Below are 25058 nucleotides of genomic sequence, written 5' to 3' on the forward strand. Positions count from 1 at the left end.
GAGGGACACAGTTCCTGTGTGTTTTGTCTGGCAGACACAGCGTGAGTGAATAGACTCATTGTAACTAATAGACTCGTTTGCTGCAATAGAATCGCTGCTTTGCCTTTTTCCAATGAGACATCTATGGCATCACGGAAGAGAAACTAATTCAGTAACCAAATTGGCTCATAAATGCTGACCTGAAAGAAAGGTTTTCCAAAACAAACAATGCTTTGGGTGTGTCATTGACTGTCTGCATAGATAGACCATAGAAACCACAAGCATGCAAATCTCTTTGCCTCTTCTAATGTCAACAGAGGAACATACTTGTTTGTCAACTGACTTATATCATGGATAGGGCTGCAGTCAGCACATTTTCAGGCAAACTATCACAGCATATTGTCATTGTTTCGAGCAGGAAGGGAGGTCAGTTTGACTTCTCCAGAGGAAGGATCTGTCAGCAGACAGGTGCTGATCCTTGGCTGCAAATGTCCAAGTTGAGGATCTGCTTTAGAGATTAAATCCGATTACAGTGACTGAGAGGCTAGAGAGAAGGTCAACACACTAAGGACAGCAATAACCACTCATCGCCCACCAATGTCAACTCAAGTGTTAAAATGTTAGAAGTTAAAAACAGTTTGACTCTCAATTCAATCATAGTGAAACATTGTTAAATGATTTAGTACAATAACAAGAAAGCTGGATTCATAGTATATGTACACTAGAGTTAGCTGTTGAATTAACTAATTGGTCCCTCATATAGCATTTCTGAAAGATCGACATTAAAGCTGTGCTCATGTCACATCAAAGTTAGTGTAATTATGAATTTCTAGCTTTGATACGGTGATCATGTCACCTTTCAAGTTGTAATTACACTGGGCACTGATGGAAGCACCTGAAAACAGAAAAAACATGGTCGCCTCACATTTTCATGCAAGTTCATTGTAATTAAACCAAATTGAATGGATATGATATCATATTGTCAATGCACAATTTTTAAATCTTCATACGACCAACTCATTATTTTTTATGTGACTAATTCTGAGACTCTTTCCAATCTGCAACATCTCCTTCAAGACACTGACATAAGTCCTCATAGGAAGCACAAAAAGTGATTAATTGATTAAACATACTCAAAGTGCACAAGTAAAAGTAAAAAAAAATGCATAAAAAGTTAGCCTAACAGTGATTTAACAGTTACTTGGAGTGTACTAGAAACACATTAGCCTCAGACAGCTAGCTAACAGCTAGCTTGGTTAGCAGTTAACTGAAAGTAGGAAAGCTAAATTCTACCGCATCACAAATAAACAATCACGAAACAGCTCTAACAAAAAGGCTCCCTACGGATAATACTACAAGAAGGTCATATGTGGAGGAGATAAAACACATGTCGACATTTCTCTGATTTTCTTTGGGGTTTGTTCCACCTTTTTGTCCCATGTGAAACTCTTTCCCAGTTTCAGTTCCTGCCCAGTTCATCTCCACTGCCAACTCAGAAATAATGTCACGCATGTCTCGGGGTGTAATTTTTTAGGAATGTCTGCGTTATTAATTTAGGAAATTCCCTCAGAGAAACTTAGCATTGTCTCTCCGTTGACTTAACTGTGTTGACCCCATTGAGCAAATTTGATTTAGAGGACAAACAGCACCCGTGCTGGTCGGCTGCTATCCTGGGAATAATATAGGTGTTGTATAGACTTTCTAAGCACTTTTATTTGATGCTGTACATGCCACACAGTAACTAGGTAGGAAATAGGTATTTCCTGGAGAGGTTGCAAAAGAAATATTCTGCTTTATATAACCAAAAAGTGAAGTGAAGAAAACTGCAAACTTGAGGAATATTTCATGGATGCTGGATCATGACTACAAGTCTGTTTGGCCATTGACAAACTGCTGATCCTGCTGGAGCATCACGTCTACCTCCCCCATGCCTGAAATCTGACCGATCATGTTGTCTGTCACTCCACAGAGCTCTCTCTTGTTGTCACGCTGACCTCGACAATAGTCCTTATTGAGAGCAGCTCCATTCACTCTCACATGTCTCACTTTATCTTGCCAGACAGTGACGGCACTGCAGAAACAAGCCACTCAGAATGCAGTGTGTAACGGGAGCTTTTAAAGAAATAATTCAAATACTTATTTTATTTCATGGATTAAAATCCCCTGATGCAACATTTATACTTTTGTTGCTAAAACATAATTTGCCAGCTTCTCTTGAGATGTTGGCGACTCAAACAGCTCCTGACTAGGATCTTTCTGGCTACTGTGAGACAGTGAGGAAATGGTAATGACAAGAGGATGACAGTATCGATTGTACATCAACTATGAATGAGAAAATAATGGTTGCAAATGGAGCCATAAGAGGTCTTGAGTTTCAACAGCTCTATCTATCTCACCTTGTTCCTGCTTGAGAGGAGACGAACAAACAGAGAAGCAGAAAAGAGAAATAGACGACAGAGAGGAAGGAACAACAATGGGAAATGAGGTGTGAACGGCAGGGTGGAGTTATTCAGTCTGTGGGAGCCATACTTTACATTAATTTAACACGTCGCATCAACTTAAATCACTGTTTCATGTGACAAAAATACTGAACTGTCATTTAATCTGTAATCTGTTTACACTGTTCTTTCTTTCCCTTCTTTTTAAAATGTAAATTACAAAACTAAATTTCTCTATTGTATCTAACATTAGATAAAAGTAGGAAGGAAGTGATGTTGTTTTTTTGAAAAAAAAAACCAAACATGTCTATGATTAAAAGGTATTATATAACAAACTGTTGTGGGCTCTTCTAGCATCTTGGGCCCGTGCAGTCCTCCACCAGTGACTGATCAGTCTACTTTGAGGTATCTGTGGCCCTCTACTGGACATGATGATACAAAGCCTGCACAAAATATTGCATTATCTACAGTAAATCAGCTTCAAGTCACCATGTATAAATAGAGCTGAAACAATGAGCTGATTATTTGAATCATCAATCTACAGTCTAACTAATCAATCAGCAGCTTTTTCATAACTGATTAATCTCTTCAGTTGAGTCTCAGGTTTCAAGCAAGAATAGAAAACACTCTGTGGTTCAAGCTTCCCAAATGAGAGGATTTGCTGCTTTTCTAGATTGCAAATTTAGCATCTTTTGGTATTTAAAGCAGTGCACTCTTTAAGAAATATTTGTGGACATATTTTAAATTTTATTTAACATTTCATAGACAAATCTTCTGATTAAATGATAATGAAGGTTTATGTCTTTAGTTGCTTCCCTACTTGGGAATTCATTATCTTTAATAGAAAAGGAGCAAGAGCACCCACTCAGCTTCAAAATGCATAAATAGGATTTACGAGTTAGGGAACGTAATATAGATTTGACAGGCCAGACCTCGACCACAGTGCCTTAAATATCCTCACTTCAGTGTTCAGTGAATTGGGAGCATGGGCTCACAAGATATAAGACAGGACAATACAAGATAGATTTGATGTGGGATCACATCACTTAATTTATTACCTTAGTATCAAACATTTCACCCCATCAGTTCAACCACAGTTGAGACGCTGGACTTAGAGTCCCCTCCTTACATCCTCTGAAAACAGTGAGGAGCAAAACAGACACTTGTCCAGTTAATTCAAAACACTCACTTGCCCCTTTACAATAATGCTCTTATGGATAACTTGTTACAGCACAGTAAACAATGCATGGCTGTGGTATGGGCATTGTTATGCAGGTGACTTTTATATTTTGGTACACCGAAATACCGAGCAGACAGAAATTTAAAACACATTTGATGTGTCTTAAGTATTGTATTCTTCTCACACGGAGGGCTCCAACCATAACACTAAACTCACTGCAGTTAGCCCACAATCAGAAGAATTTTACAGCACAGTAGGGTTGTAAAATTTTATTTGGAGAAATCTGTACATGGAGGTTTTGGCCTTCAGTGTGTTCACATATATAAGCATAATGGGGACACGGACAGGTGGTTCACTGAAGATCAAGAGAAGTGCTATCCATTACTCAAAACTGGACAGGAAGTTCAGTACAATCTGCTTCAGTTTAGCGTCTGATGCCTCTGAGATCTTGCCGTCGGCCCTGAAACGGCAAACAGGTTATGTTAAGACTTTTTAAACTGTTACCTGGTAACTTGTGGTCAAAAAATAAAGGTAAATTGTTCGAACATGTGGTGGCTAAGGAATGTGACTCACTTGATTGCGGCGAGCAGGTCCTGGTGCTGGCTCAGGATGTGCTGCAGGAAAGCCTTCTCAAACTTTGTGATCTTGCTGGGCTCCATCTTGTCCAAGTGACCTCTGACACCAGCGTAGATGACCGTTACCTGCTCCTCAATGGCCATGGGAGCTGGAGGGGGGAATGGAAGACAGTTTAGTTGTCTAATTTTGCATTTTTAGGACATACAATACCAGCATAGCATTTCTATTATACTTCATGAGGAACAGAAATTGTAAAAAGAAGTGGCCACTCACAGTACTGTCCCTGCTTGAGCAGTTCAGTGAGCCTGACACCCCTGTTAAGCAGCTGCTGGGTGGCAGCGTCCAGGTCAGAGCCAAACTGGGCGAAGGCAGCCACCTCACGGTACTGAGCCAGCTCCAGTTTCATGGTACCGGCCACCTACAGGGAAGAAAGAAGATATGCATAATGCTGGAGATTATCTGAGATCATCTAGAATGATTTACTCTGAAGCCAAACTTGAACTTCTACATTGAAAAATAAAACCCAGATGTTACCTGCTTCATGGCTCTGGTCTGAGCAGCAGAGCCTACTCTGGACACAGACAGACCCACATTGATAGCTGGGCGGATACCCTTGTAGAACAGCTCAGTCTCCAAGAAGATCTAAAGCAACAGATGAAGATTTTATAGCATCGATGCAGTGGAGAATAATTCATACATGGACCAAAACACAACCGAGAATCTGAACATTAGAGCCAGTTTTGGACCGACCTGTCCGTCTGTGATGGAGATGACGTTGGTGGGGATGTAGGCAGACACATCTCCGGCCTGGGTCTCGATGACGGGCAGGGCAGTGAGGGAGCCGCCTCCGAAGTTGTCGTTCATCTTGGCGGCCCTCTCCAGCAGACGGGAGTGAAGGTAGAACACATCACCTGGGTAAGCCTCACGACCAGGGGGACGACGCAGCAGCAGGGACATCTGACGGTAGGCAACAGCCTGAGAGGAGGAAGGGCAGGAAAAAAATTAGTATTCACCATATTTACTGCAATACAATTTCATTATTAATATTCACAAGCAAGGTGAATTTTTTTTGTTTCACTGTACATAAAACACAGCTCTCACCTGCTTGGACAGATCATCATAGATGATCAGAGCGTGCTTGCCGTTGTCTCTGAAGTACTCTCCCATGGAGCAGCCAGAGTACGGGGCCAGGTACTGCAGAGGAGCAGCATCAGAGGCAGTGGCGGAGACCACGATGGTGTACTTCATGGCATCAGCATCAGTCAGCCTCTTCACCAGCTGAGCCACAGTGGACCTCTTCTGTCCGATGGCGACGTAGATACAGTACAGCTTCTTCTTCTCATCGGTTCCGTCGTTGAAGCGCTTCTGGTTGATGATTGTGTCGATGGCAATGGCAGTTTTGCTGGAGAGTGAAAACCGATCATTTAAAAAGAATCCTTACCATCTTTTAAATTACATCTAAGCTTTAGCTGTCATGAATCCAGGAAGTGGCAGTAAAGCAGAACATTTACCCGGTCTGCCTGTCACCGATGATCAGCTCACGCTGGCCTCTGCCAATGGGCACCAGACTGTCCACAGCCTTGATCCCAGTCTGCATGGGCTCCCTCACAGAGATACGGGGGATGATACCAGGGGCCTTCAGACCAACACGCCTACGGGTTTTTGATCCCAGGGGACCCTGAGAAAAAAATATTTAAAATAAGCATTTTAAAAATGAACATAGGAACATGTGTGTCAAAAAACTTTTTTTATGTTAACAAGCAACAATTCAATGCGTTATTTTAATTCTGCTAATTTCAGAAACTTAAACTTTATGTATTATTTGTGTTAGGACAGTTGAGCAACCCCTATGTAACTAATTATTACAAAAAAGCCTGCCACTGAAGGCACTGGTTTAAAACTAGTGTTTATTTTGATTAAGAAGGCATTAGGTTAAACAGTCAGGTGGTTCATCCAAAACATAAATGCTGATATGGGAAATGGCATAATTTTAACAGATAACACTTAGGAGTCATCTGAGCAATCTAAACTTGAGTTTCATCTACAACTAGTTGCTTTTCTATGTTCGAGTGGCTCAAGTTACCTTTCCATCGATGGCATTTCCCAGAGCGTCCACCACACGGCCGAGCAGCTCCTCACCAACGGGCACATCCACAATGGCACCGGTCCTCTTCACGATGTCACCCTCCTTGATCAGCTTGTCGTTACCGAACACCACAACACCAACGTTGTCAGGCTCCAAGTTCAGAGACATGCCCTGGAAGGAAAGAAATTACAGCTGATTAGCAGCATGACAGTTAAGGTATAAATAAACTGAAGATGCAAGCTAAGCATCCCCCTCGCCCAGCTTTTAGAAAAAGGTACAAAATGTTCTTTCAGTTTTGTAAAGACATGTGACTAATTCCTGTATGCACAGCGTGTGAAAACACTTCAACATTCACAAAAGCTTTGTATTTAATGTAGTTTTAAATCAGTGTGTTTGATCTGGAAGCAAAACTAGTTTTATAGTGTCCTTTTTCTACATACTTTCAGCCCAGAGGAGAATTCCACCATCTCTTCTGCCTGGACATTCCTCAGCCCGTACACTCTGGCAATACCGTCACCAATAGACAGCACACGTCCTGTCTCCTCTAGGTCTGCAGAGGTGTCAGCTCCCATGATCTTCTCCTCCAGGATTGAGGACACCTCGGCTGTGCCTGTGAAAGACAAGACATGCATGTTATAAAGTTGTTTTTAGCCACTTTCTGACATGACATTCATGTTCGTTTTAAAATTATGCAACAAAATCTTGGCTTGCCCCAGAATAATTTACTTATTAATTATTAATATTAATTTAATTTAATTAAAAAACGTCAACTAGATGTTTTTAGAAACATCTTGATACGAAACTAGATGACATTTAGGATTCTGGTTATAACACTGTGCTGCATCTCAATTTCTTTTGAAATTTTGTCTTTTTTGGGCCTGGAGTAAATTATAAGATTGAAATAACAGACTTTTTTGAACATAAAGCGCTTTAGTTAAATGAATTTTTCCTTAGAAATCAAACCACCCATTATTAGTGTTGTATAGATATTGTAAAGGCCAACAAAGGTAACTTCATCAATTGATATTGTGATGTTGCTGTGATTTTGTCAGTGCTTCTATGCAAGAGGTTATTAAAATTTCTCTACAGACAATATCTTTATTTTTATCTAACTTTTACAGGTATGTAACACATGTAAAAGCTTTCACAATGAGCATATGAATGCTGATAAGACACTTTGTCCAGTAATTTTGGATAAACATGTTAACATGTAGAAAGGAATTCTATTAATTTCACATGGGAATTGCAAAAGAGAAGCTCTGGACACATGATACTATCAATGACCTTGCCCAATCACCTTTGGGTACTGACCCATACTATAGAGGACAAGGTTTGTATCATATTGTTTTTGACTTTCTCACCTGTCTTCTGCAGCCATGGTCTGTGTGTGTGGAGGTGGTTGACCCCAACGCAGGCGGCCGGCACAGCCTTGGACACCTGATATAATGACAGTCGGATTAGATTAAACGTTGATTACCGATAAAAGTTCACAAAACATATTGCAACGACAGTTATGGATGTGCACTTCATATGCTGCGCAAGTGTAACACAGTGCAGCGGCGACGACATGCGCTGTCAGGCTTTCTGACCTTCAAAGCGTGGCTGAATGAGCCGTTAGCTGGCAGCTAGCATTAGCTTGCGTGCTAACCTTAGCGCTGATTGCTGCAGGACGCAGTTTCACAAGGGCAACTTCAACAAACACATTTGATTAAATGATTTCAGGACTATTAATGCGAATTATTATTCAGGACAGATTAGTTGCGTTTACGGCCGCATTAATAAGTCGATTACAAGTTAGCTAGCGGCCTGTGGCGTTAACATTACCCTTCACGCCCACAAGGTTCCCAAAGATATTAAATGATCTTGCTGCAACATCACCATCAGATGCAGAATGTTTAATAAAACTACTTACAAATCCAGCCCTTCTGGGCAGGGTCCTGGCCAAAGCTGCAGCAACTCTCACGGATAACATTTTCTCGGGTTGCTAATGACCTGTCCTCCACCACTAGCGGCTTCGACCTGCTTATGACTGAAAATGTAATGGCTGAATGAACTCTTCTTCTATTTATGTGCCACTGATGTCAAATCTCATGCTTTACTGCCCAGCTCTGCCCCCTGCTGTCACGGAGATGACACAGCAGCAATAGTTTTTCCTCACAACTAGATTTTGAACAAACGTAACAACAATAACAACAACAACAACAACAACAACAATAATAATAATAAAATACATATATTAAATTAGTAGTAATAAATCAATTTTAAAACAGAGAAAATAGAATGAATAAAATCAAGTAATATGCAATGTTTTAAAAGAAGTGCAGCAGTGAACAAGTACATAACTTGTCCAAATTTATTTTCTAACATTAATGTATGTAAATGGTAAAAAAAAAAAAAATATTAGAAGCACATCTCAGACAGTGCTAGCGAAAACTGAAAACTAATAAGCTTTGTATTTATAAGCTCTGCTCATGGCAGAGCGGGTGCATTGGGCTGTGTATATCAACAAACAAAAAATAGTCTATAACAAATATTTAAACAGTGAACAAAGTACTACGATCTTTTACTTGAGTAAAAGCAGCAATATCAGTTTAGAAATACATCCAAGTAAAAGTCATGCATTTAAAATTAGTATTATCATCAAAATATACTTAATGTTCCCCCAAGAAAAAGCATACTTTTTTTCAGAATAGCCAATTTCAGAAAAATGTACTTTATATTAATGGATTATGACCATTGATGCATTGATGTGTACATCATTTTGATATTGCAGCTGGTACATGCAGGACTCATTTTGATCTATTTATATTTGATATTACTTTAAATGCAACTGGGTAACATGTGAATTTCCCCCTGGAGATCAAAAAAGTATTACTGATATAAAACTCAATCATAATTGATTTGTTAATTATATGTTGTATTCCTAATCTTAATCTGGAAACAAACTAGTGATGAAGGTTAGTAAATAAATGTGGTGCAGTAAAAAGTACAATATTTAGTATATTTGTCATTTGTAGTGGAGTGGAAATACTGTATATCATAACAGAAAATGGAAATAACAATTTATGTCAATGTCAGGTTAAAACGTATCATGTAATGCTTAATATTTGTGAACTCCTCTTATCTTATTTGGGATAAATGCTTCATTGGGTTATATTCTTCCAGCATTTGAGTAGAGGAAATAAAAAAGATGTGATGGCTCTATTATAATTCTTTGACATAAGAGGAAAACATTTTCCTCACATAGTAATCAGTGGGGTTAATAAAGTGGATTGGAATTGGATGGGTTGTATCTTGTAACATAGATTCATTTAGATTTTCTTGTGCAACAGAGATAAATTCTTGAACAGGAAAATAGCATTCTTACAAAAACTCTTCTTGAATTAAAAGACAACTCGGCCACTGACTAATCTAAATAATGTTTTGGTCAAACATTTTTGTTTGAGAAAAGTCTTATTTTTGAACGTAGTCATTAGTGCTCCACATAAATGTTTGTGTGGGTTGAATTTATATATATATTAATTGTTGGCTAAATGGAACATATTTGGGTTATGGACTGACAGATGCAGTCCGAAGATGTTAATTTTGACCATCTCTCTTAAGACATTGTATAGACTAAATCATTAATCAATAAAATCAGATTATTTGATAATTAGAAATAACCCTAAATTGCAGACCCATTTGATTCTTGGAATTTTTAACAGAAAGCCTGTTTTACAAACATGAGTTTGAAAGAAGTTGGCGTTTAGGAAGGGAGAGGGCGGGTTTAATGACAGATAGTATGGAGTTGCACCACGGGAAATGTAGGATTAAGCATTTTTGACGAATGAACTAAATAAAAGTCAGTAAATGTTGGCCTCTGCTGCTTAGATATTGACCGTTTATTTTTAAATCAATTCTCTTGTGAGTCATTATGATGGAGCATCTATCTAAGTGTCATCTTCGAGTTCACGGCTTTTTTTTTTTTAATTTTTAAATTGTTTTTACTGCGTATGGTTCCGCCGTAAAAAAACAAAACATAAACAATATACTAACAATTCTTTAAAAAAAAATAAAATCAAGATTAATTGGCAAGGCTGTATAGGTTAATCCGGTACCTCCAGCTTTGGTATGTAGCGCCGCAACATCGCCCTCTTTTGCTCCGGACTTCAAATGACATGTCTGCTTTTGTCAACGACAACCAAGCGAGTCAGACAGTCGTTTCGTTTGGTTTGCCTGTGGTGCTAGCCAGCCAGCAACAACCAACCGCCTGAATGTAGATCCGCATGGGCTACTACTACTCTATCTCTCCAAATAACCCAGCGGAATCATAAGATAAGGATCCCAGGATGGTCTTAGTGCATGTCGGATATCTGGTTCTTCCTGTATTCGGCTCAGTAAGAAACAGAGGTACGGTATTAATATTCATATCGATCCAAAACATGTGCCCTGTTTATCTTAATATTCACTGCAGCTGTTGGCTAGCTAGCTCGAGCTTAGCCGTTGGGCTAGCTCGCGTTAGCTATCTTAAAATTAACCGTGATTTTTTTCGAGAAAATACCCGCAACGTGATACTAGTTTATCGCAGATTAATATAAACCACCGAATAATGTAGTTTACCGGTTGTAATTACGCCTATTTAAAAGCAAACACCGCCGCTAAAGATAAGCTAACTGGCTCGTTGGCTCAGGCTATATCTTGGAACGGAAACATTTCTCACAAAGGATTCCACATGCACGGGGCGTGCAGTCCAAAATACCGACTGTCAAAAACACATTCCTGCATAGGAAATTGTGTTCGGCCATATTAATATGAGATGCTTTTTATTTGCGCGATTTTCAGACCAGTACTTTTACGATGCATTGTTATTTTCCGCGAAGTGCTATCGTTTATTTGCACTGTAAAAAATACCGCAAAATAGACATAGCCTTTCCAGCCAGTCAGCTTATCTGTGCCTGGATGATGTCATTTGAAGATCACCTTCTTCTGCTCGCGCTCGCCGCTTTTTCATCCTGATTTCAAGAATTATTATGTGTCAAATGGCCAGAGTACTAATCGATGCATGGCCAGTTGCCAGGAAGCATGGACTTCCGAGCCATCAGTCGCCTTTTGTATTATTTGCTAATTGGCAATTCAGCAGCTGTCTGTTTGAGGCTGCCGGATTGCAAAAAGACCCGAGTATGCGGTGATAGTTTAACAATGATAAAGCTACAGTGTAACATTAATTTCATAACAGTGGCGTCAGTGATTTCATTGTGCTTTTATTTCTGTTCTTATTTCCCTGTTTCATAGTATGGAGGCTGGCTCTACATTCTGCATTTATCAGATCTTTGTCGTCCCCCCATTGTGTAGCTAATGATCATCTGCTGCTGTGTGGTGTGGCGTGGCCTCTGCCTGTTCTCTGCATTTAGCTGTATTGTGAATCCCTTCTTCATTTCCTCTTTCCATCAGAAGACGACATTGGTATTAAAAAGCACCCCCTCCCGAGATGTATTCAGCCATAGACTTTCCATGTTAAGCAGACTAAACAATAGCTAACATCTAGAACAGAGCACCTTTTTGTCTTTTTTTCTGTCAAATTGCTGTAGCACTGAGTAAACATTTTAGCTCCTTTTTAGATATCAGTTGAATGTCATTGTGTACCTCCCATCCAGTCTTGATAGACAACATGCTGTAAATTCCTGTAAAGTGGATACATTTTGCATGATCTTAAATACTGCACTGCATTGTTGAACACCAGAATTTGGCTCATCTTCCTTCTCTTCACACAAGGTGCAATGTACATGATTAAAGTGACCTACAATTGAAAAAGAAAAAGCATGCAGAATTGGAGCCATATGCATGCCATTTTTTAATTAAAGCCAGCATTTCAGCAGATGCTGTCATGTGATCACTTGAAATGACTGAAGGTACACTGCACCTGCACACAACAACCTGCCATAACTGTCTCCATTTTTGTGTAATCCTTTTGTTCCCTTTGCAAATTTCAAGCTTCGAATCACACTGAATTGTCAGGGCTGTTTGCCCCTTACGGGCAAGTGAAATTTGAAAAAGTAAGCAAAACATGCACACTGGTGGTTCATCACTTCCCAATTTTCCCCACTAACATAAGGCCAAAATGCTATCCATTTCACAGGGATGCCTATTTTCCTGCACTGCTAAAGAGATCCTCTATTAGTAATAACGTCTTTATTGTTTGGTTGTGGTCTCTCTTTACCTTTTGTTCTGGTAATAGTACTTTCAATGCATGGTCACATTTATGATTCATAATTTTTGGTTTTTGTTTTTCTACATTGACTAGTGAAAATCCAATGTAATCTTTCTGTAGTAAAGATGTACCCTGCTGTACTGGAATCATGTGCTGTAGCAAACACGTCTGCTCATTGGATGCCGCTTTTGTTCTTTTTAACCCTATATGGAGCATGGTGGGCCTTGCCTTCAGTCTATGTTGTTTATTTTTGTTGCATGGATTTATACTATTATTACAAACAAACAAGAAAGAAAACACCAATTCCACATATACTAATATTTTTCAATAAAGAATATAGTGTTTTTCCTAACCTTCAGTGTGCTTCTTGCTGATTTCCATTTATTGTCCTCCCTCTCCCTTGTCCCTACCTGCCCCCTCCACCCCCTCCCCACCCACCTCCTCTCCCGCTGTGACAAAGATAGACAATTTCCACGCTTCCTCCATCACAGGGCCTGAATGAGTCTATCTGCTGTCATTCATGGTGATCGTTTTCACTGAGACGCTTGAAAACGCAGTGTGCTACTTACAGTCTAGACTCGAGCCTTTAACCCATGGCAGCAAGGTCATCCCTTGTCTGCCCGGCTGCACTGACAACTTGTCAAGCTGGAAATATTGCTGGAAAGGCGTACTACCTATCTTTCCTGGGTGTGTTGAAACCATACTGCGTTTTTCAAGCGTACTTCTAGTAAATGCAATGTAGACTTTGCCTATGCGTGATTTTTTTTAAGAGATGTCCGGTTTTTACATCAGATTTCGTCCTGTCTTTTACACTTTCAAAATTGATTAATCTCGAACCTGGAACTGGAATTTAGCATCATCTAAGAACTGCACAATTTTAATCTAAACTGGTAGGATTCTGTAAGATCCAGTGCTTTAGTTTGTGCCAGACAGAGCACAGTATATTGAATCCTGCTCCACTTTAAACCTTCCATTGGCCTGGGTTCCCCCAAAAGTTTCTAATCAAAGCTAAATATGTTATTGCAATTTCTCAGCCTGTCCCAAATCAAAAAGGTCTTTTTAAGCTTTAAAACCATATTGCACCACAGCACAAGTTGGCCTGTCTTTTTCTCCCTGTTGAGTCTTTACAGCAGTCTGCTCGCTGCAGTTGCCAAATAGCTGTGGTTGGAGAGAGTAAAAAAAAAAAAAAAAAGCATTCAAGCTATTTCCTCTCAACTCCTGAATGTTCACATGGGAGAGGAACAAGTAGAGCTATACTGTATGTACACACAGATACAGCAGGCTTCAGTGAGGCACAGTTGTATAATGTGAATTTAATGTCTAGTTTCATTTCTAAGGAGGAAGGGATTCTTTATGGTTATATAGATAGAGACTCAGCATGTTAACAGTTTAATATATATCTTACTGACAGCCAGGAACTGAAGGTTTTACTGAGTGCACTGACCCACTGTCAGCTGCAGAATTTACAAGAACCGAGCTGCGTTGAAGATCATATACTGGTAGAGTTCATCTGTTCTGATCCAGTTCGCTTGTTTGAATCAGAAGACCAGGAGTCGGTCCAGAGGTCGGAAATGCAATTAAAGAAATGAAAGCTCGCGTTTTGTGTGCAGGACTAAAAATGGTCGTCATGTTCATGGTACTTGTGGTAACCATCATTTTCCCACCCCCACAGAAGTATTTTTCACCCTAGGTAAGAGGTAGGGCTTCATTAACATGCTATATCACACACACAGTGACACCACATTTCACCCACAATTAATTCCAGCTAATCTCTCCCCTCAGGTGCCTGACAACTTCTCCTTATCCTCCACAGGATCCCATTTCAACCGGCAACAGCAACAGCAGCAGCAGCAGCAGCACAGCCATGCTACCTCTTGCCGGCACTTCCAGTTAGGTCCTCAGGCCCCGCTGCCCATGGACTTCCCCATGCCCCACCCAGGGCAGCCACAGTCAGGCATTAACCCCCACCTGGCCCCTCCCGGCCACCAGCATGGCCCTCCGCTCCACCCGCCCCTCAACCCCTTGCCCGCTCCCCAGTTCCAGGACATCCCTGCCCCTCCCTTCCTACCTCAGGCATTACACCAGCAATACCTCCTCCAGCAGCAGATCCTCGAGGCCCAGCACCGACACATCCTGCCACCCTCCAGGTATCCGCACAGGTTTGCAGGGAAATTTAAAAGATAGAAGACAAAATGTGTTGCTTTCTTTGTCTCCAGGTGACCTCTTGGTTTAAGGAGACCGTTGGGGACTACAGGGGTTTTGCTATGACATCTTATTTAAGACCATTTACCAAGTCTTTGTTTCCCAGGATGTTTTCAAATGATTGGTTATTTGTCTTAGCAGACGCACCCCAGAGAGAGTTCCTCACCAGCCCCACAGACTGCGGCCCGGCTATGAGTTTGCGCCCCCTCTTCATGTCCCTCCTCAGCCGGTGGTGCAACAGCCCCGCTACCTGGCCGAGGGCACAGACTGGTGAGAAATATACCTCTTGTGCAGTGCCACAGAGGCAAACTGTGTCAGATTTCCTTGTTAGAAAAGTACATCGTCATGATGTAAGTTTAGATTTTATACCCACAAACTCATTTACACACCACAGATGATTTAATTTGGACAAGAGGTGTTTTTTTTAGAGCAGATTAAATGGATTTAAGACCAATTTAAAAAGAGCCCAAAGCAAATCAACTCTGATTAAACACTAAAATTGGCAATAAACACGGTACACATCTCGCAAAATGCAACATTAATACATAAGGAGTTTCTTTTGTACAGTACGCAAGGCTACAGAGGCAGACTATACCAGCTACTGGTATAGCCTGCCTAAACTGCTGGTTTTGTCATGATGTAGGTTTAGATTTCATACCAACAGCAATGAAGCAAAATTATGCAATACTAATTTCAATACTAATGATACTCAGAATCCAACAAGACGTCCTTTTTTTTGTCAATTTTCTGACTGCACCAGACCGCCGTCAAATCTGAGTCAAGACCAGATAGAAAGGAGCCCTAAGCAAAGCAACTCTTATTTGACACTAAAGTTGGCAATAAACACTTTACATGCCTCTCTAAATGCAACATTAATGCATGAGGAGTTTCATGAGGGGTGTGAGGGAGGTAGAGCTTACAGCAGTTATGTTTGATGATGCTGGAGAGAAACAAAGTTCTAAAAGTGGAAGGAAACACTGAACAGATGACAAAAAAATGTAACATTCAACGAAATGTGTAAAAGAATAATGGAAAAGAACACTGAGATAGTGAATGGCAAAAACAGGAAGATACACACATCTACCAATTTATTGATGTGGAGGAAAGTTTTTTTTATTACTGCTTCATTTCTTTTTTTCATTTATTTGGTGAATGTTATGTAACGTGTTAATAGAAACACAAATACAACCCTGATTCCAGGACAGTTTGGACTCTGTGTAAAACATAATAAGAACTGAATGCAATCATTAGGAAAATTAATTGAGTTTAACAACAACAATTCTATGAAATGTTCCTGAGCCCATGCAGTAACATCCTTTATACAACCATGTGTTCACAAAGTGGTGAACCTCGCTCGATCCTTGCTTGTGAACGACTGAGCCTTTCCAGGATGCTCCTTTCATACCCAATCATGATACTATCACCTGTTACCAATCGACCTGTTTACCTGTGGAATGATCCAAACAGGTGTTTTTGGAGAGTTCCACAACTTTCCCAGTCTTTTGTTGCTCCTGTCCCAACTTGTTTGAAATGTGTTGCTGGTATCAAATTCAGAATAAGCAGATATTTACAAAAATCAATGAAGCTGATGAGGTCGAACATTAAATATATTGTCTTTGTACTGTTTTCAATTGAGTATATGTGGAAAAAGGATTTGCAAGTTATCACATTATGTTTCATTCATATTTTAAACAGCTTTTTTGGAATTGGGGTTGTATATGAAATCCCTACAGGTGGTTTTATGGTACTTTTGTATGAGGAAGCAATGGATACTTGATTAAGATAATGTTAACATCGAGTAAGCAAGTAGCTCCTACACACGGGATCAAGGCCTCCTAGCTGAAGAAATTTGAAAGGAAAAACTGCATATCTTGGGACTAGTAGATGCACAAATGGAATTAAAATGGGGCAAAAAAACATGAATGGGGAGAGGGGTTCAGACTGGACTCAAGCACTGCAGCTCCAGTTCACACATAGCTAAAGTCAGTGGTTCCCAGTCGTTTTATGTACACAGCTTTCCACGTACGTCCAAGCAACTGCAGAAGTGGCTCCTATGGTAACCAGTACCCCTGCTTGGGAATCACTGGCCTAAGAAGTGCTGTTGGTTTGGGGCCACTGTGCCGTGTAGAAATCCATTTTGAACAATTTGCTAGAAACACCATGAAATAATGATTTGTGTGCCATCGACTGACTTGTTTTCGGTTTCTGTCCAGGGATCTGAGTGTAGATGCTGGGCTGCCCCCCCACCAGTATCACATCCATCCGCTGCCGCAGCACTATCAGCACTACTTGACCTCTCCTAGGATGCACCACTTCCCTAGAAACAATGCCTCAACACAAGTGGTGAGCCCCCTCTGCCTCAGTACAATCAATCATGTCCATCTCGTTGAACTCCCAGTGATTCTTCTCTGGCTTCGGCGACTAATCTCAGCAACCTCGGGATGAATCGTGTTCATGTGTTTCTTCTGATTTCCGCCTTCTTTTATCTGTCATCTTCCAGGTCGTCCATGAGATCAGAAACTACCCGTATCCCCAGCTGCACTTGCTGGCTCTGCAGAGTCTCAACCCCTCCCGCCACGCGTCTGCTGTTAGAGAGAGTTACGAGGTTCGTGCCGCTGCTTCCTCTCTCTCCTCAGCACACAAGTCTACCAGTCTACACTCATTTATAATTGTTTCCTCTGTGACCAATCCTCTGGACATCCTTGAGTGTCTAACTGATTTTCTTATTTCCACTTAATTCGGGTTCCAGATGCGTCAAATTGCCCAACTAGCTTTAATCTCATGACATTTGTCTTCATTTGAACAAGATGCACTTGTTTTCTGAGAGACTCTTTCTTGTTCCTCGAAGGACCAATTCTTTCATCTTAGCAAAGTATTCCTCGCTTGTACATCTTTCACTCTTTATTATACAGCTGTTAATATTGCAGGCAAGGACAGGGATGCCTTTTACAGACGGCACTTAAAGACATATCCATATCGTTTGCATTGTAGGAGCTTCTGCAGCTGGAGGACAGACTGGGCAGCGTGAACCGTGGAGCAGTCCAAACCACCATAGAGAGATTCACTTTCCCCCATAAGTACAAAAAGGTAAAATGGTCATTTTTTTACCCGCTAGCTGAGCGATGCATCTGTTTGAAGTAGTCTGCTGCAGACGAAGCACTGGGCGAGAAATGAGTTGAGCTTGATGTGAAAGGCGGGCTTGGAAAAGGGCAGCATGGGGTCGAAGGGATCAAAGAGAGGAGACGAGAGTGGAAACGGGGTCACGACTCTCGCAGCAGTTCAAAGGTCAAACTAATTTCCGTTGGCAGATTAGTGAGACAGGTCTGCAGTGTGCACAATTCAAGGCGAGGGATGACTCATCCAGCTGTCTGCAGATATGTGCGTGGAATGAATTTAAAAAAGCGTCTCCGCTGAATATGACCCAAATACTGTGGAAAGAGTGTCAGATCATTTGGTACATTGTGAGTGAGAAGAAGTAATTGAGTGTTTTCCATCTGATGTCTATTTTTTCGTTTCACTGGGAAGCATGATTAGGTGACTCTTTCCTTCTTGTCTGGGCTGACTCAGAGACACCCGTGGCACAAACATAACCGCTCCTGCACGACACACTTCAATAATTAAAGTCTCTCTGCAGAGAATACCCCAGGACCTGAAGATGTGTCTGGATGATGAGGAGCTGGACACCGATGAGAAGTGCACCATCTGTCTGTCGATGCTGGAGGACGGAGAGGACGTCAGGTACACCTCTACTCACATCTTTTGCTTTGAAAAGTGCTCGTCATGCAGATGTGAACATGCGCTGTGCATACAGTTTGCTGTCTCCTGGGGGACACATTTGTTCTACCTGCCCGGGTCCTCTTTTACATGCAGCTTCAAGGCAATGTCGGTCCATCTGTCACTTTAATGGTTGGTCAGTTCACCGCTTCAGTCCAGACTGAAATATGGCTTGAAATTTTGTACATACATTCATGATCCCCAGAGGATGAATCCTTTGTAGAATGTCTGGAAAGCTATTAGATGGATTGTCATGAAATCTGGTACATCTCCTTCAGGATGAAATGGAATAAATTTGTTCATCCCCTGACTTTTAGCAAGTGCCACCATCGGATTCGTCACATCGGCCAAAAACCGTTGTTCAGTGTAATTATGCCCAAATTTAATGGATATGGCGTTGTATCGTACAGTATTCGAATCCTCACTCAGCAACTTGTAATCATACAGCCTTCATGTGTCAAACGCTCACATATGACGTGAAGGCAGCATTCGTCCTGCTCTCTAAGAGATAATTACTCTGTAGTGTCTGTTGGTGATTAATAGGTCTTCCTTCATGTTTCTTCCCTGGAGAGGTTTTAGATTGGCTTAAAGATTCTTGAGACGGACTTTATGGAATGTCTCATTTATCCATAATATTTGTTTTTCCACCCAGCCTCTACAATGCGGTGGACTTCGACACAGTGTTGTGACCGACATTTACTCTAAAGGTTGTTTGTGGAAAGCTGGTTGAGGCCAGAGAATCATTTCCCTGCTGATTAGACCTCGGAGAAACATCTTCACATTTCCTGATTTATATATATTCACAACGAATGGATCAGAATGGATGCGCAGTCAGAGTCTAAGCAGTTTTTAACCCTAAATTGGTTCTGCCGCGTAAGTTCAAAGCATCAGGTTTGAAAATCCTATCACAGGATTTCTTCCATCACCTCATCTTGAAAATACCGCCCAAAGGCGACATTAGCATCTCACAAAATCTTATGATCTGTGTCCAGTGTTGTGATCTGCCTAACTGGCAGGGTGACAGAGCCAGTTATTTTACTCTGTGAAAAAGAAAAGGGAGGGAAGGGGAACAAAGTGGTTGAAAAGCTTCAGGCTTTTGTTGTCCTGTTGCATTTAAAAGAAGAGCATGGAGCAGCGACAAGGTGAAGAGTTTTGTTATGCTTGATTATATTCTACATTATATCCAATAAGTCTCTGGTCTTCCAGGCATTCATCATTCATGATGTTTCAGGCTATGTTTAGCTCAGAGTCACAAGGTTAATGTGAATGAGAAGAGCATATGCCTTTTGTTGTGTTCGCACTTGGCATTTAAATGCTTCTTGTGTGATTTGATAGAAGTGGACAGCTCTAAATACGCATGATTGCACCTAAAGCACACAGACATCCCTCCTCTAACTCTGTTTTAAAGAGCAAATGTGGATTTCTGGCAGCAGTCGCAGGTCCCTGCAGATAAAATCAAATGTGAGTTGTGAAGAGAAATTTGATGACAAAAGTCACTTGAGGCACATTCTGGTATCAAATGTGAACCACAGTCAGACAGCTGGATGTATTGTAGACGCAGCCTGGATGTCGGCCATGACAGGACCTTCAACTTGGTGTAACTGAGCAGAGGAACCACAGCTGTTTCATCCAGCTGTTTCAGCTCTGTTCTGTTTGTTTGGTTTATTGACAACATTATAATTAGAACTACAACAATTAATTGCTTAGTTGTCAAATACTAAATTAATCACTAACTATTTTGATAATCAGTTTTGATTCAAGTTTGAGTATTTTTTTAATGAAAAAAAGTCTAAATTCTCTTATTCCACCTTCGTAAATGTGAATAGTTTCTTTGCTCCTCTATGACAGTTAACTGAATATCTTTGGGTTGTGGACAAAACAATTTGAGGATGTCATCGTGAGTTATGGGTTTTTCACCATTCTCTGAAAATAATCATTAGTTGCTGCCCTAATTCTAATGTATTTATAGAATACAATATTTAGAATGTTAAATTTGTGGACCTATTTCTATCACTGTCCTTGGTGTTTACGCAGTCCAAATACATTGACCAAGATGGACATGGAATTCAATATTGATTCATAAGAGCAGATTTTTTTTCATGATGCAAGCTAGGACTTCAACAAGCTACTGTTTAACAATTACCAATTACTCAGGTTTTGTTTATGAAATTTCAGAGAATTTTAAAATAAAGGTTATGTGAAAAGTGCCTCGTCACAATGTTGAAAACAGGGTTTCTTAGCTCATAAAAAGTTGACATTTTGGAGATTTGCGGTTTCCTATGAACAGCAATGAAAAGCTGCTGCACGTTTTCTTGAAGTCCTGTGTTTCTTTTAAAATCCTGACCATGTCTCTCTCGTGTCTGCAGGAGATTACCCTGCATGCACCTCTTCCACCAGGCGTGCGTGGACCAGTGGCTGGCCACCAGCAGGAAATGCCCCATCTGCAGAGTGGACATTGAGACCCAACTGACCCCCGACAGTTGATAGCTCCTGTCGACTCCTGCAGCTTTGGATCTGGTCTCGTTTAATTCTCCATTGCCTCCCTCAGGGGGGAAGCTCTGCCAAACACCCCCTCTCCCCCTCTGCATCACTCAACGAGCCTGCCTTCTGAGACAGCTGTGATAAGAGGGATCAACAAAGCACACTCACCCACTACACAACGAGAGACGGGGGTTGATGCATTGATAGGTGGCTGGACTGAAGGTTGGTTGAATGGACTTGCTGGATGTAACAGGTAGGAGCGGACGTGTATGGACAGATGTGCTGAGGCTTTGCACGATTCTGTCAGATTGTGTACCTTGTGTACATTTCTCCATACAGCCACCAAGAGACGACACTCTGACCACCAACCTCCCCAGCTCAGTGTGGTGTATGATCTCTGCCACTATATCTAAACCCTCTCCCCCAGGCCTGTGAAAAATCCTTTAAGCTGCACTCTGCCCAAGCCCTCAGCACATCTGTACAGAACATTATCAAATGATTAGCATGAGGTTGTTTGGTGTGAACTCTTGTAGCTGAACGCTTGTGGTGTAATGGAGTATAGTACTGAAAAAGTATTTACAGAGTAACAGTGTTGTGTAGCAAGCAAAAGCCTTTTGAGAAATATGTGTGTGAAAAATAAACCTAGCGAGAGGGTGACTACAGCTCTGACAGAGGGAATATTCAGTGTGTTGAATCGCAGGCAACGAGGAAAGAGCTAGTTGTGTAAAAAGGCCAAAAATCCCTCTTTCTTGTCTAACATGGTTTTTGGATTTACAGTTAGTAGATGCCATCAGAGTTGATGCTAAACCCGCTAACTGCAGGCATGGCTTCCAGTGATCTGTGTAGTGTCGTAGTCGGGCCTCTATAATCTAGAGCAGAGGCCTCAGATGTGCATGCTGTATGGCAGGCTTGGGCTGTGTCGTTAATATTGTGGAGCAGTAGAAACAGGGACTGTGTCTGTGCATGTGAACCGTATACTATGACGATCCCACTCATTCATAGAGGAGGACAAGAATGCACCGAATACCCCTACACCCCCCACCCCACACTCCCCCACTCATCCCGAGTAAAGTTGCCCTTAGACGCCGATCTCGGACCAATGTAGCATTTCTCTCCTGACGCCAGGATTCAAAGAGCTGCTAGTGGATCCGCGTCTAACTGCAACTCCTCTCTGTTGCCTCGCTCATGGCACGATCGTGACATGAGAGGCTGGCATGGGCTTGAGGATGCAGTGCCTGAGTCTTGCCATCAGAGTGAATAAAATCTGACATTTGTATTACCTATTACCAGAACCTTATTGCCTATCGAACAAGCACATGTGATTTCTATATACAGTGAATCGCCTCTGTTGTTGTATCGGCTCCTTTTCATTTCAATCTAAGTTGCTCCCACTGTTTTGATAAAAAAAAAGACTGTGTCTGGTGTTACAGGGAAAATACAAACTAGTTTGCCTGTGATATGTGCTAGAATGTGTATGATTGTCCCCACCCCCCTCCCCCATGGTAGTAGTGTATGGTATTGCTAGAACAACTGTGATACGTTCAGTGATAGAAGCTGTTTTCTCTATATCATGCATGAACCATGTCGGCGTAGTTCACTTGAAGGAGGGTGAAAGGGAGAAAAAGCCATCCATTTGAAAAATACCAAACAATTGTTCTTAACATTGATTTTATTTTCAATTGTCTATTTTTCTGCCATTTGTTTTCTTTTCCTTATTACTTGTATTTCTTTTTCTTTTCTTTTTTTTTTGCTCACATGCCAATCTGGACATGGTACTAATATGCCGAGTCCTTGTCCATTTTAACCATAGTGAAGAAAAAGCTGCAATGCTGCAAAAACATATTTATTGTTGTTATAATGTAGCTTGTGTTTTGTAAATGCACTATAATATGGAGTTGCCTGATTTTTGGTTTGGTGGTGTGGGTTCTTCTTGTCCTAGATTTTGTGTTTCTATTCAGTTACAAGTATTTTCATGCTTCCTTGTGTATTATTGGAGGGTAACTTGACTGTTTGTGTTGCGTTTTTTTTTCTTTTTTGTATGAAACCTCCATCCAAAAAACTACAGATGGATGAAAATGGAGGTTTGCTAGTTCACATAGAATGCTGTGATTAAAGATGCCTTAAGTATTTAACAATCATTATTTATTACTAACTGTAGCTAGCTAGCTATTGTGGTGGAATATTTAATGTCTCTATCTCATAACTTTGCAATTTAATCAATATATTTATTTAAAATAACACAAAATATTAAAAAAAAAGAATACCTCATTATGCATTGGTCGGTGGGGATGCTTCTGCATGCCGTCTGTGTTTTCTTTTTCAAAGGAGAAAAAAAGAAACTTGTTGAAAAATTGACCTGGGGGTGTTTCCCAACACATTTTCTAGCCAGCATGGTGCTGTTGATCTGGATTACATTCCATTCATGTCACCTCTTCATTTTACTTTTTCTGTATTTTTGTGTTTTGAATATCATCCGTGCTTCGATGTAAAGCAGATGACGGGGTGCGGACCCCTTTTGTCTTAGTATGGCTCCACAATTAGCTTGCTTTTGTTATACGATACTGCTTTGTTTACCATAATCCGTCACATTCAAGTTAATTTCTCTTTTTGTTTGTTTTATTTTGACCATGTTCATGATATTCCATCATATCTGGATCTCAATTTAGTGCTTATTATTTTAGGACCCACATAATGAAAATGTATTATTTGTTCTAATGTATCGCTGGCAGTTGCTTTGTGTGGGATTTTGGGAAGTATCTAACATGCTAACTTGAGCCATTGGTCTTATTGAGCAAATTTCTGGTGTACTGTGGTTATACAATATAGATAGCGTGTTTTACACCTGGGTATAATAAGCTAACTATGTTTTCGGTGTGCATTTCTTATTAATACTCTACTAATCCTGCAAATTATTATAACATATATTGGATTGGAATGACGCTGGCTGGTCTTACTATTATTATTTCATTTCGTGCTCTCACTGGCCTTACCCCATGTCCTCCACAGTGTACCCCATAACTCCAGAGCGAACTGGACAGTAGCCATAGTATTAACTCAAGCTGATGAACCGGAATGAACAGTAGAACTTAAAGCACAAGCTTTTTAATGCATGTCCTTCTCAGGTTTTCCTATGTGTATGTGGGAGTAGCTCTGTAGATGTGTTTAATATGATGCTGTACCTTCTTGAATATTTCAGATGTTTCTTTGCTGCTGAAAAAATGTTGATTATTAACCTGCCAGTGAAAAAGGGAAGTGGCCATCTTTGTACAACACACTGCTGTTTTGCTGTAACCGCGCAATGTTTTATGATCTTGAGTATTTTATAGAAAAGTAGAAGTATGTATCAATAATATGAAAGCAATAGCTAAATCATAATGAAGAATAACATGATCAGTGAATATTGTGGAAAATCTTTAGATTCACTCTGGGTGGATTTTGTACTGTATTTATTACTAATGATGATGCAAAAAGTTGCATAGCTTAACCCAAACTGTTCTGTCTCTTTTTTATTTATTGTCTTGTATATGATCTTTTTGTATGTGTTTTTCAAATAAACTGCCTAAAATGCTGACAATTATCTAATTTTTGGTTTTATTTGGTGTCCTGTTCAAATCATTTACCTCAAAAATACCCTGCTGAAACAACATTTCTATTTTTGTCAACAGTTTGAAGTGCATATACTGGACAAAATTAACTTGTACTTGCAGACATGTGTGTCAGTATGTCAGCTATTAACAAGTAATTGCAATACAGAAATACTGATTACATGCTTGGGATAATTTAGAAAGAGTTGCTGTTAATAAATTAATATTGGCCAATATATAATCATTGTATAGCCTCAAACATCCTTTATCTGTTGCTATAATTTGGATTCGTGAAAATGAATGTGAACATTTTCCTAACTGAGTTCCCAGACAGAGCCTGTGCATATTGGACAAACTTCATAGATTTTATTATTAAATCAATTCCTAATAGACTGTGCAATTTTAACCCAAGACAATATGCAAAGTAACAATAAAAAATAATACTCCTTGTCACACTTTAATTGTAATAAAGTGTGAATTGTGGCATTTCTGTCAGATCGGCTGTAAAGGCTCTTCATGGACGTAACTGGTCTCGTTTTAAGTCACATTAGCCTGTTTACTGCTGGTTTTT

The 25058-nt window shown here is 40.4% G+C and overlaps 2 protein-coding genes across 3 annotated transcripts; one reads left to right on the top strand and one right to left on the bottom strand.

Moving 5' to 3' along the window:
- Positions 1–3851: 3851 nt before the first annotated feature.
- LOC121606487 (ATP synthase subunit alpha, mitochondrial-like) lies at positions 3852–8308 on the bottom strand. The gene is made up of 11 exons (XM_041936825.1): positions 8172–8308; positions 7621–7696; positions 6700–6869; positions 6257–6430; positions 5685–5851; positions 5275–5575; positions 4924–5148; positions 4708–4815; positions 4447–4591; positions 4171–4321; positions 3852–4057 (listed from the first exon to the last, which is right to left on the bottom strand). The coding sequence occupies exons 1-11, from the start codon at positions 8229–8231 to the stop codon at positions 3979–3981; spliced, it is 1656 nt and encodes a 551-aa protein (XP_041792759.1). The 5' UTR covers positions 8232–8308; the 3' UTR covers positions 3852–3978.
- A 2162-nt stretch (positions 8309–10470) lies between these two features.
- rnf165b (ring finger protein 165b) lies at positions 10471–24474 on the top strand. 2 transcript variants are annotated; one of them, XM_041937456.1, is made up of 8 exons: positions 10471–10648; positions 14260–14593; positions 14787–14918; positions 16862–16991; positions 17149–17253; positions 17640–17735; positions 18283–18386; positions 20789–24474. In XM_041937456.1, exons 1-8 carry the CDS (start codon positions 10588–10590, stop codon positions 20904–20906), a joined length of 1080 nt encoding a protein of 359 aa, XP_041793390.1. In that variant the 5' UTR covers positions 10471–10587; the 3' UTR covers positions 20907–24474. The 2 variants fall into 2 exon arrangements, with proteins under 2 accessions (XP_041793390.1, XP_041793391.1); XM_041937457.1 differs by having other exon boundaries at positions 14790–14918.
- Positions 24475–25058: the final 584 nt, after the last annotated feature.

Source organism: Chelmon rostratus, chromosome 5 (genome assembly GCF_017976325.1).
Source record: "Chelmon rostratus isolate fCheRos1 chromosome 5, fCheRos1.pri, whole genome shotgun sequence".
Taxonomy (NCBI): Eukaryota; Metazoa; Chordata; class Actinopteri; order Chaetodontiformes; family Chaetodontidae; genus Chelmon; species Chelmon rostratus.

What these genes read in the sequence shown, in the direction of transcription:
- LOC121606487 (XM_041936825.1), bottom strand. Translation starts at nt 8,231, where the DNA reads ATGTTATCCGTGAGAGTTGCTGCAGCTTTGGCCAGGACCCTGCCCAGA. An exon ending in ATCGGTGACAGGCAGACCGG is followed by an intron (nt 5,576 to 5,684) that starts GTAAATGTTCTG and finishes TTCACTCTCCAG; the next exon opens with CAAAACTGCCATTGCCATCG. An exon ending in TCTCCATCACAGACGGACAG is followed by an intron (nt 4,816 to 4,923) that starts GTCGGTCCAAAA and finishes CTGTTGCTTTAG; the next exon opens with ATCTTCTTGGAGACTGAGCT.
- rnf165b (XM_041937456.1), top strand. Translation starts at nt 10,588, where the DNA reads ATGGTCTTAGTGCATGTCGGATATCTGGTTCTTCCTGTATTCGGCTCA. An exon ending in CGGCTCAGTAAGAAACAGAG is followed by an intron (nt 10,649 to 14,259) that starts GTACGGTATTAA and finishes TATCCTCCACAG; the next exon opens with GATCCCATTTCAACCGGCAA. An exon ending in ACAATGCCTCAACACAAGTG is followed by an intron (nt 16,992 to 17,148) that starts GTGAGCCCCCTC and finishes GTCATCTTCCAG; the next exon opens with GTCGTCCATGAGATCAGAAA.